The sequence below is a fragment of the Rhipicephalus microplus genome, unplaced genomic scaffold (assembly GCF_043290135.1).
Source record: "Rhipicephalus microplus isolate Deutch F79 unplaced genomic scaffold, USDA_Rmic scaffold_14, whole genome shotgun sequence".
NCBI lineage: Eukaryota > Metazoa > Arthropoda > Arachnida > Ixodida > Ixodidae > Rhipicephalus > Rhipicephalus microplus.
This window is the reverse complement of record NW_027464587.1, coordinates 36057054-36069829: the sequence shown is the minus strand read 5'-3', so window position 1 is coordinate 36069829 and position 12776 is coordinate 36057054. Positions and strand designations below refer to the sequence as shown.

The 12776-nt window shown below is 44.7% G+C and overlaps 1 protein-coding gene across 1 annotated transcript in view; it reads left to right on the top strand.

The window, feature by feature from the left end:
* LOC142784403 (beta-scruin-like) overlaps nt 1–10965 on the top strand; it is a 315658-nt gene extending 304693 nt beyond the window's left edge. Inside the window, exon 10 of the mRNA XM_075882771.1 lies at nt 10682–10965. Coding sequence (XP_075738886.1) covers nt 10682–10887 — 206 coding nt within the window. The 3' untranslated portion in view covers nt 10888–10965. The remainder of the gene's footprint in view (nt 1–10681) is intronic.
* The last annotated feature ends 1811 nt before the right edge of the window (nt 10966–12776 follow it).

Below are 12776 nucleotides of genomic sequence, written 5' to 3'. Positions count from 1 at the left end.
ATATTCATATAGATTCAGTGTCTAAGAGAAAACATGCGATCAAATATTACCTTATGTGGCGTTTGCTCACAACACCGCCGTTCAGGAAACAACGCTATTTATGATATTTCGTCTTCTATACGGCCATGGAGTTCAAACTATGTTAGACGCTATGCTTTCTTGCCAAGAAGCTGAGCAGTTAACACCTGACGCCGAAGAATTCACCAAACGGGCCGAAGAAGCTCCCCAGCTCGTGAAGCGGCACATCGGTCTGCAACAGCAGCCAGATGCACGCCGCTACAATACCCGCCATTGAATCGTTCTCTAAAGTACGGGAGACCTTGTTTAGGTTTGGACCTTAGTTCATCACCATGGCCTCTCGGGAACATTGCTAACCTGGTACTACGGACCCTATAAAGTGCAGGGCCACGTGAGTGATCTGAGCTACTAGATGATTCCGGACGCGTGTATGACAACCACATGGTGGAGAGCGCGCACAAGAGAGGAGAGACGCCCATGTCGTCTGCTACGGCGATTATTCGATACCAGCGCTGCAAAGGTCATTTCCGTGCGATGCTTGACGTCCTCGTTTGTCTTCGCCGTCGTGGTGAGGAGCGGGCAATCGTGGTGCGGCGTTGTGTCAATATTTGGGGTTGTTTGCGAACTACTGAAGCCGTAATTAAACAGTGTCGGGGCTGACTGCGGGAACAGGTGGCATCTGCACACTCGTAGCATTACAACGAGTAGTAGACGGACAAGATTTACGCGTTGGAGCGAGACATACGGCTGTGGCCGAGGGGTTCCATTGCGTGGGAAGCTCGTTTTTCGCCACGCGTGTTTAACTCATGCCTAAGTTTCATACCCTCAGAGTAATAGTTTTAATCCTCATTCTAACGGCTGCATCTAACGGCCGTACGCTGCTGTTCATGATTTTAGCAGTTTCCAGTGCTTGCTTTTACGTGTGAGGTTTAAACAGATCGGTACCAACTTGTCTAAATCCAACCTTTTGTAATGAACGTACCAACCGGCCCAGTTCAGTTCGGTAATGCAGGTGAACTGTCTTCATTCTCTTTCTGGAAAGACTGTTTACATTAAAACACTGCTTACGTGTTTAAGTCAATATATGTCAAGTTTATTAAAACAGTTGTTTGCAAAAATATCACATTGGCATGTCGCAGAGTTCAGAAGAACTGCAGGGAGCATATTGTAAATATGCCTGTTGCCTGTCTGAAGCCCTCCACATGAAGGCAGCAAGAGTGATTCACAGCGAAGGCTCAATGTGGAAGCGTAGAAATACTAAAGTGAGTTGGTTGCAATGAAAAATTTTAAAAAGTGCTGAGACTGGAGGTAGCCGATGAAATTATTCACATAATTTCACTATCTCTGTCCATTAGTATTCGCTTATAATAAAACACCTGATGCTCTCTAAAGCACATAACACTGTAAAGTTGAGAATTACTAATGGTAACTTTACTTGTGTGCATTGAATTTTCTACTTCCTCCTGCGATGCCCTCAGGCCTTGGAAGTAATACAAATAACACATCTGGCATAAACATACTCTTGCAGAAATGTATTGAAAACTAAAGTCACTCTTCATCATCATTTAGTTTTCTGTTGCACTATCTACCTGTGAGGCATTTTTTATTTAGTTCGTCATTGTAGTAAGCTGCTTAGTATTATCATAGTGATACAGTTGGGAGCCACGCATATGTTCTCAAATCGGGTTTTTGTGTTGCAGTGAAAGTACTCCATATCTCCCTGATGTTGCTTCAAATATTACCCACGGTCACCTGCAAGTTATATATTTCCTGTATTTGGAGAATGACTGCTGCATAAGGTCCGCAAAACTGCGACAGGCATCACAAACCGACACTGCAATGTCGAGTAACTAAGCAGTTCATTTTAAAACGGAACATACTCAGTGATTGAAGAACTGTTTCACGTTTTGTGCCGCTCTCGATGCAGGTAAAAAACCAACTGGGGCGTAATATAAGCACTTGATAGTTTAAACTCGCAATTACTAACGATATGCATCGATGATGTAGGCAAGACCGTCGGTAGCCTTGATATCACTGAAAACATGAACGGTGATGTACTGCCGTGCATGCAACAGCGTAATAAGCCGACTGGATTAAACCTAACATGCGTTTAACAGCCGTGACGAACATGCTGCGGGATATACGGGATAAGCGCGAGCCCTGATGCTAGGGATGCTGCGGCAAACAAATAACATTGTGCGCAGTCAGTCAATGCGATTCACCCAAGACTGTTTACTAACAATTTCAGTAGTTAAGAAACACCACAAAAGCAATCTGATTCACAAAACACCACACCACGCAGCTGCTCTCAGTACCCCGACGCAGTTTGCCCGAGACTGTTTACTCAAGGTTTTAGTAGTTCAGAAACAACCCAAAAGCAATCTCATTCACAAAACACACAACACACACAGCTGCTCTCAGTACCGTTGCTCCCGGCGTGTGCGTGGTCGACTTGGCTGCTGGCGTGGCAACCACAAGAAACAGCAAACATTCTAACTGAACGCGGAAATGATGATCGTGATAGCCGCTGCCAACGAGCGCCAACGCGGAAATGACGATCGTGATAGCCGCTGCCAACGAGCGCCGAAGCAGACGACATGGGCGTCTCCTTACTCTCGCGCGCGTTCTCCAGCATACGGTTGTCAAACACGCATCCCGGTTAATGAGTCATCAAATCATACAAAACAAAGAGAACCAAGCTCCGACATAGCGCCTATGGTGTGCATAAACCCGACTTTGCACGTTCGTCATATCTCCTGCAAATGATTTTCCTTTTTTATTACGCCTAAGCTTTTACAGACCGCTAAGCTTACACTTTCATCGTCCTTATCGTGCTGCGATACCTGTTTAATTTCTTGGTATTACACCTACGTTGCACCATCGAGGTGATGCTGCTTTTTGCAGAGGAGGGAATAATGCCGCCCGTATAGTAATGGATAACTTTCTTATGCAGAGGCACAACACACGTGCGCTAGTTCAGGCGCATTACTTTTAAAATCGCATGTCATGTGAATTTTCACTTACCCAAGGAGACTCTAGCCTATGATTTCTAGCCTAGATGCGTGGGCATTTCTAATAGAAACCTCAGTAGTAGTGACAACACGGATGTCTCGAAATAGGTTCCCGCAGCTCAAAAGGTCCTTCATGTGGTTGACAATACCCAGTTGCATGCAAGCAAGATGGGCAAGATTCAGCCGCTTTACAATGAAATATTCAAATGCTTCCGAAAATTTGGAGTGGTGGGAACCACTCCAAATCCAAGAACCTGAGCATCGATGAGTCAATGGAGCCCTAATATGGCCACCACTTGTGCAAAGTGTTTATCCGTAATAAACAAATTCGACCTGGTTGCAAGATCTGGAAGATGCAGTCATAAAATTGGTACCTCTAGGCAATGGATATATATTTCGGAAAAAATGAGAAGAATGACAAGACCCTTCTTGTACTCAGCGTAGTTAGCGACATTGTGTCGGTCCTCCAAGCCTCTGAACAGCTCAAAACTTGTTTCGACAACTTCTTCACTTCGCACGGCTTTTGACGAGATTCACTGACCAGGGAATTCGAGCGACAAGGATTGTGCGAGATATAAAAACTGGTGGTTGTCCACTTAAGAGCCTCAATAACGTCGGAACGAAAAAAAAGGATCTTTCTACTACAAGTGTAATGGGGTGTTCCACACATGCAAGTAGAACGACATTGCTGTCACCCCAGTTTCTTCGAACCACCTCTGCCACGAGCCTGTTGGAAATGCACAATGCTTGAGTCTCACGACGCTTAAACAAGAAAGTAGAGGTTCCTCAACATCATTTCATCAAAAAATACAATGACGGCATGCGGGGAGTAGATGTGATAGACCGGCTCCTCAGAGCTATTCACTAAAACTTCGAAGCAAAGAGTGGTGGTGGAACCTTCTCAGCAATGGTCTCAACAAGGCTGTCATCGCAGGATGGCTCCTCCACTGTGAATTTCACAAAAGAACCAATTCCACGTGACACATTTTGTACTTCGATGGGATATCACCATGTCACTGCTGCAGCTCAAGCAGAAACTAACTCTGGTTCATTCGAGACGTGAGTACAGGAAAAATGATGGTCACTACTTCAGCTCAGCGTCTCAGGTTAGACGCACTGAATTCAAGAAGAATACGACGAATCAGTGCCAAGAGGGCAAGCAGCGGGTGTACAAAAGCTTCTTTCCTGCGTACCATGGCTTGTGAAATGTTCACTGTAGTACAGCCACCAGTTTTTGTGCTAATTTGTTATTATTAGCTATATTTTTCAGGCACTTTGATGCTAAATATTATTGTTCACTTATCGTGATAAGAAAACCTGACAGAGAAGTCAATAAAAGCTGTTTTTGACAAACTTTGTGTTTTGCATATAGAAAACGCCAATGTTCCAAAAATGAAACATACTAAAAACGTGCTTAGTCATCATTATAGTGGCTGAATTTTTGTCATAGTCAAGTTAGAAGTCCAAGTAAAATACCAAAGTAAATATCACTTTTTTACCGTAGCTTCACAGTGCGGCATTTAAAAGGTTAAATTGAGGACCACGCAGCTATACTGGAGTAATCTTAAGAGACAAGAAGAGAGCAGAGTGAGTCAGGGAACAAACCAGGTTTAAGGATATCATAGTTGAAATCACGAAGAAAAGAACACAGGACACATATGTAGCGCGTAGGCAGGGTAAACGCTGGTCATTAAGGATAACTGACTAGATTTGAAGAGAAGGCAAGCGGGTTAAGAGGAGACAGAAAATTAGGTGGGCAGATGAGATTAGGAAGTCTGCGGGTATAAAGTGGCAGCAGCAAGCACAGGACCGAGTTGACTGGTGGAGCATGGGGAGACATTTGTCTTGCGGTGTACGTAGTCAGACTGATGCTGCTGCTGCTGATGATGATGATATTGATGATGATTCATCTATGTTACCAGCTACACATTTTGGGATGAGGAACCCCACCCCCAATTCTTCTCGGTCAGCCAGGACACGAAAGCAAAAAACGTGCCTATACTTAGCACTGTATAAGGCTCATCTGTCCTCCTAACTTCACTGAGCCCTATCACGACCCATTTAACACCCTCTAGCTCCTGAAATAGCACAGCTAGACTTGCGTCACTAGATAACGTTCTAGCATTGAACGTTGCCAATTTCAGGTTTCAATGGCGGCCTGTCCAGGCCAAGAGATTTTTAACACCCTCTGCTGCGTCATGAATCTGGCCGCCGCCGTAGTCAGTTACTTCTCAGCCACTGGGGCTGCTTGAGGGCTGAGGGTAATGCTTATCAAAGTAAGAGGTAGTGGCCAGATACTGCACAGGGGTGGGGCAATGCTTCTTGGTAAGTGAGTGCGTCACCAGCGGTGGTCTCCTATGAGGCCAAACTGAGTCACTTCATGCAATTCTATCATTACGCGGATAATTGTATTGCTATAGCGATTATATATAAAGTTTTAGCTGGTTTTTTACCGTTTCCAAAGCTGCCGTCATGCATCGTGTATGTATACGTATTAATATATTTGAAACCTCAACAAAAAAGTCGCAGTTTTGCCGCTGAACCGAAGCAAGTGATGCGACAGCAACAAACTGCAAGGTCACGTTTAGAATAAAAAGCAGATCAAAACGTGCCCCGCAATTCTCACGCACACATGATGCACAAAACATACTCACTGGTACAGATTCACGGGAATAAGCGTCTCAGTTGTTACTCCGCTGTGTCTGAAAAGCACGCGCTTTTCGCAAACGCAGACTGCAATCATTGCAGTGACCTTTGCGCGCCCGCTAACTATAGCAGAATCGTTCCAAGTAAAGCCTGGCGTCAGCCGAAGCGTACGATCGTTTCGTCCTCCCCACCGCGAAAAACTGTGCACCATGGAGCGTCAGTCCCCTCTTTTGAGCGGGACAAAGTGCACGTGGGTGATTAGAACACACCACACCATGCGATGTGGCGAAGCGGGCTCAGCGCGTCATCTTGCTGTTATGACTATGAACACGATAATTCTCCTCAAGATGCCCGTCAGCAGTGGTAAGTGCTATATATAAATAGCTTGCCGTTTGAGCATTCAAGGACGTGCTCCTCGGTGGCTCAGTGGTGGACGCCTTGCACTCAGGATTCAGAAGACCCAAGTTCTATTTCATGCGGCGGAGTCTTTTTCTGTTTTTTTCTGATTTCCTATACACATATACGTATACGTATACGGTTAGCGGTGGCGATGCCGACGCCGGTGGAAAAATCCAGCTGACAGTGTATATATAATACCTATCGCGATAATGCCTACCGCGCTCGGCACCCAGCTGGTCGCGATGTGCCAACGTGCGCTTATGTCTGGCGCGCACTTTGAAAACGCTTGGGAGCGGGGGGTTAGCTGCTTGCGCACTCGCGCTTATCCTTCGATGAGGATAATCGTGTGCCTTGGCCTTTCACCGGCATAATTACGTTCGTTGCCTGAGCCACAATGTTCACCTTGACTAGCTGGGCAAGCTCCCTTTGCGAAAAGAGTGCGCTTTTCATACACAGCGAATTAACAATTGAGACACTCGTTAGTTCGCACTGTTACCTGTACATGTGTTTCCTTTCCGTGCGTTGTTTTTGTTTAAACAGCGCGTTGAGCATCGAGTTTTAAACGTTGTTCGTTAGCCCTCGTCTTTTGTGTGTTGTTTTCGTGCGTCATTTTTGAGTGAGCAGCGCGCTGCATGTTTCGATTTGCTAGATGTTCTCAGCGTTACAATCGAAGTTTTCGCTATCGACTTCATTGCTTCGCCCTTGCGACAAAACTGTGACTTTTTAATTCTGGTGTGAAATCACTTGGCGCTGAGTTTAGAGTTATGAATATTTCGCACATGAGGCCGATAGTTTAGCCACTGCGCCATCACTGCAAAAGTTTCAGCCACGCTCGACCCTGTGTTACCGCATGAAAGCGTTGGCGTTCAAAGTGGTGAAAGAAGTGCAGACTGCTAATTTAGAATGGCTGAGAAAGCCCAACAACTTACCCACAAACGTATTCGTCGATAGCAGGAGTAGGGCACAATGCGTTAGAATCTACGTTACTGATCAGTTTTCTGTGAGGCGGTAGAGAGTTTGGGGCAAAGCCCCTTTGTGCTGCCGTGGCCTCTTAGTGAAGCTTTCATGGCGGTGTTTCAGACCGTATAAAGTCTTTCGACTTTTTAGTGATCATAACCATCAGACTATTTTTGACAGTCTACATTGCTCAAGGCATCATATACATTCATTAGATGTTGAGCATGTCGTTCGGACGAAGTTCTATTTTTCGAATGGACCCGTAGGCTGCCAGTGACTGAAAAAGCTGCCGCCATGACGGTGAAGCATCAGGACGATGCTTTCTTGAAAGGGAGACTGATGTCACGAGTAATAGCCGACAACCCTACAGCGGAGAACGAAGCGAGCACCACGAATAGCACCTTCTGGCTTTCCCATATAGATGACAATGGCGCAACTTCTCTTGTGCTCTTGTGCATGCATGCATCATCATCATCATCATCATCATCATCATCATCATCATCATCAGCCTGACTACGTCCACTGCAGGAGAAAGGCCTCTCCCATGTTCCGCATGCATACAGCCCTGCTATTCTCCAAGCAACGACGTCTCGTGCCCTGTGCTTTGCACGTTGCGACAATATGATGTATAGAATCAGTGACATCTGTATGCAGTCTCACTTATTTACTGTCTTTTGGTGTTTCAACTTAACGCCTACCATACCATTTTTTTTTTTGTGGCGCAGTCCGCAACGTTTCTTCGAGTTGTTTTTGTTCACCAAGTTTGCTCCCGATATGCTAAAGCTGGGAATATAAAATTCTTCTTTGTTTTAGTGTGAGCAGATTTTTGCCAGTTAGATTGAGATCCAACCAATATTTATCTTACCCTGGATCACTAATTTATGAATCGGTGATCCGTTAGAACTTGACTGAGATATACATGCTCCTCTATGGGGCTCAAGGGCTTTGGGGCTCATTGCAAATTCTATCTTTTGCAGTGCACTGCACTGCACTTGTGTTCATCCCGCTCATTTTATATGCCGTTCTTTAATTCTTGTTTAGCTTTTCGTTGATCACTCTTTTCGTTGGTACATAATGCTCTTCGCCACCGTTGCTCAATAGCGTTTTGTCAGCTGCAAATATAAGGTTGCCGAAGTATTCCCCGTGGATTGCCAGGGTGTGCTGTTTCTTCAAAGGCGAGTCATATAAACACTTCTAGAGCAGAACTGGAACAGCGCTGGCGAGATCACATCTCCCCTTTTGACGCTATTTTAGATCTGTGATAATATTGCAGTTCTTGCAGTCTTCGTTGGTGTTTCTTGGGGTATGCTTCCCGTACGCTTTCACGACCTTCTATATCAATGACTGTGATGGTTAGATTTATCAATTGTGATGCTGATGCAGATGCTTGTCGGAGCGGTTGATGGATCCTGAACTAGGACGTTCTATCCGTTAATAAAGCATCTCCTGGAAATGTAACCCAGTGTAACCGTGTTTGGGACCCCTGCTGTCCCAACTGATAGGAATACAATGATGGTGAATGATTCATTCTGTGAAAAAGCTTTTTAAATAGGGTCCAAGATTTCATGTTTCACTATTCAACCTCATCATTTTTAGATTTAACTTTAGTAGTGCATCTTCCCTATTGAAAATCATGGGTTGCTGGATGCTGGAATCATTGGTGGATATGGTGGAAACTGTAGTGGGCATAATGCCTGATGACGGTGAGAGTGGAACAAATGATGACAGATGGAGGCGGTGGTGGCGAGTCATGATGCTGACGGTAGAAAATTCCGACTGATGACGGCTTGAGTGGAAAAAGTGGTGGCAGATGGTGGTGCTGGGGGCGAGCCATTGGTGGTGAATATGGAAAATGCCGGCTGATGGTGGCGAGGAAAAACGTCTATGGTGGAAGGCTTAATGAGCAAGGTGGATGACGGTGGCGTGATGTAAGGTTGGTGAATGATGTTGGCAAGATGAAAAAGCACATGACAGTATTTGAAATCACTTATCTTTAGTGTTTCGTTCTTGAATGCGCAGATATATATGTTTATGGTCACAAAAAACCAACACTGCTCATTGTGCTTTCTAGCACGTTTATTTTTTATTCCTGTGGTGTCAACAACACTTCAATTTTCGTGGAGCGTAGAATATGTGGCCATGAATATGTTTACATTTCGCGCACATACTTACATCAGTTCGACGTCTTTGATGTGTTTCTATGTTGTGACATTTACAAGACTAGAGTTGCTACTGTGAACAGTGACAATCAATGTTTACATCAGCGCACAGTTGTCGAGAAATAAATGAGCTTTAGTTCGCGATTGCCCCTTTCAATGTTAGAGCAGAACACGATGGTCACTTGATGTGGCCACGCTAGAAACGCAACTCTGTCAATTCTTGCACACTCTATTGCTTCAGCCGTACTTTTAAGGTAACAAAGTGCGTGCGAATATGCATAAACTATCTCTTTTGACAAGCGTCGAGACGAGCCCCAGCGATTTTGACTTTCACGCTTCTGTTCTACCCCAATAATTTTCATTAAAGGTTAGTCCTTTTAACCGAACCCGTACAAGTGTTATCGGCGCTTCTGGGTCTCAGAATACACAATTTTGACGAGTAAATTGAAATACAGCACAGCTATGGCATCATTTAAACCAAATCAAGCCTTTTTTACTGTATACGGTATTCGCACAAGAAACGACAAACATCGATGAGACGCGCTTGCAGCACTTCCGCCACATGTACGCCTTCCCTCACCGACAGCTGCCGGTACACTCGCCGCCGCTTCACTGGCTCTCATGCGAGAACACAGCCTCGTCAATTCGTATGCTTACCGAACCAATATGATAGCATAATGTTTTTGGCACACTGCATTCGTTTTGGGCAAGCCCTTATGTAGTTGTTCCTGACCACAGAGCAACAGTGGTGCACTGGCACGACTGCTCAAAAAACTTCACAATGAATTGTTTGTGCGTATATGTCGAATGAGCATAGAAGCGTCATAAAGCCTGAACAGATATCGCACTTTGGAAGGAGCAAGAAACGAATATTAAGCTTGGCAGTAACCGCTGATAAAATCTGCCTGCTCTTCAGGCTACTGAGTTGTTGTTTTTCGTGGCTGTAAATTTAAACAACAACATAGCGCTGTTGCCATATCGCAGTGGCAATCGTTGCAGGCAGCAGTTGTTCGTGTTTATCAAAAGTGCAAGTTTTAGTACCAGGTCCAGATCCCGTCCTTGTCTAGTAAGCGACAAACAGAATTAAAGTTAAACAGTGAATATGTTAGTTGACTGTATACTTCTTTAACACCAAACTTGCCGTATGTCGGCGTGGCACTGTCGTTAGTGTGTTTAGGTATCAAAAGGTGGCTAGTTCGATTGCATGCTGTCTCACTGTTCTTTTTTTACGGGTGCTTCTTACACCGTTTATTAAAGCTGCTTCCCGCTCTAGCATTGTCGTCTGGAGCGCACCATCCCTTATCTGCTCCACTACACGCCACTATACGCCATGTGCCAGCAACATTTCTAGCACCATAATCAACCAAAATGGTGGATGGTGGAATCCACCATCCTATGATGGACGTTTTTTTCAATAGGGATAGACGTGCCTCTTGATGTCTTGTGTAAAAATATGTCAAGTTTTTTTCAACAAGCTCCTGCCATTTCCAGAGGACACCCTGTACGTTCTAGGTGGCCTATCTACCTCCTCAGAACGGGCCCCTCTGGAGGTGCTCGCAGCGTCCACGGCAGACTCGAGTGACCGCTCTTACTACAGAGCCTGCCAACTGCCAGGTCCTATTGTGGGGTCTCTCGCACTGCCGCTGCCAGATGTCGCTACTGTACCGGTCACCCACCGACGATCCTCCTCATCTTGACGCGCTCATCAATCCACATGTCGTCATAACTCCTGCGCGTTGGCAGTCCTTTGGGGAAATAAAATAAGAAAAAAAGCCTTCCACTTTCACTTTCTGTTAGGCTAACTTAGGCAGGTTTGTCTCATCGTAGTATCGATGTGCGGATTCAATTAGGTCTAACTCGTAATAAAATTTATTGACGTGCTGATGCAATTATTCTTATCGTCTTACACGAGGTTCCTGATTTTGCCTGACACAAAGCTATGCGTGTGAATTCAAATTTTTCACATGTACTGAGAGTAGTTTGACTAAGCTTTGATCTTTTGGGGAAATTGTTCATTTCTTTATGTGTAGAGTGTAATCAGGCCCCGAAAACTCTTAAGTTCAAGTGATAACCTATAGAGGGCGAAAAAATCTATCGCGGCACGTTTCTGCTTCAAACACCCTGAGTAGATTTACTAACCCCTCTCGCCATTTGCGCTATTGTACTTTTTTGTAGGGGCACCCTCGTCGGGGCCAAGCTTTAATTTTAAATTGATCAAGTACTACATCTATACGTACCGCTACGCATAAAAAACAACTTGCTATTCTAGAAAGTAGTTTTTTCTAAACATGTGCTGCATCATCAATTTTTGTAATAGTTTTTGCTCCAGCTGACTCGAGGTAAGCAGCAGCCTACTGACATTATTGTCCTCTCTTCAAAGCTTGCGGCGCCCAATAGTTGCGACGGCACGTAACGGCTCGCGGTACGTTCGTATTTGTCTCGGACTGTTTCGTTTCACTGTAAATATTTGAAGCCTCTGCCGACTGACACACTCTTTCTCGTTCTGTTTATTTTGACTCGTTCAAATGCTTTCGCGAAGGGAATTCAAGTGACTTCCGGGGAACGAAGTGACCGTTGAAGCTTTCATCAGATGAACACCCGTTGCAAGCCCGGGCCGGTGAGTAGAAACCACTTCAGTTTTTTTCAGGACACTTGTTCGCTGGGCTAGGTGGTTCATTTCAACATATGTAGTTTTTTTTTCTAATGACTGCATAGGCGTCACATGATGGCAGCGCATTTCAATACTAAAATTTAAAATTGTTTAACGGCTCAATCTGTAACCGGAAATACGTGCGGTACTGGTGGCGTGACTTCACGTGGGAACGAGTCGCTGACTCAATAGTTAATTCTCAAATTCCATCACCAGGTAACGCCAACCAGGCCGTTGCGATGAAAGGAGGCAAATAAATCACTGTTGCCTAGCATGGGTCTTCGTATCTAGCCCAAATGTTCAAAAAACCTACTAGTTAATAGTTTACCGCAATCGTGTTTGAAAAACATCACATATTTATGGGTCTGGGTTCGCTATATTGTGGCAAAGAAAGCGTCACACAAATGAGAAATATTTCTTTTTCTGCCACAGCCTCCTGGCCCACCTGACATGGAAACAGCTGTGTACAATGGGCAAGGAACCTGCTACATGACATGCCTTGTGAAGCTGCAGGCCTGAGTGATACACGTGTTACGAGGTACCATTACATATATGTGTAAAAAACTGCTGTTTACTAGTTAACTGAGTTTTTAGTTTACTTTGGAAAATTTCATGCATTTATTATGCATTGATATCTGGTGATGTTACTTGTTTTTCCAGACTGCCATGCCACGACAGGATGACTACCCCCGAATGCCCACTCTGCAAGCACGTTGAAATATCCTAATGTCCACTACAACAGGTAATCTCGAACCTCACACATGTAAAGCTGTATTTGTTAATATTTTACCACGCATATAGTGGAGGAGTGCGTTAGATTGGCCACAAGCATTGGCTGTCTACCGTAACCTAGAATCTACTTTTCAATAATGTTCAAACTGTAACACTATTAGTTAGGTTGTGTGGTGCTTGTGAGCTCAACAACACACTGTTTGA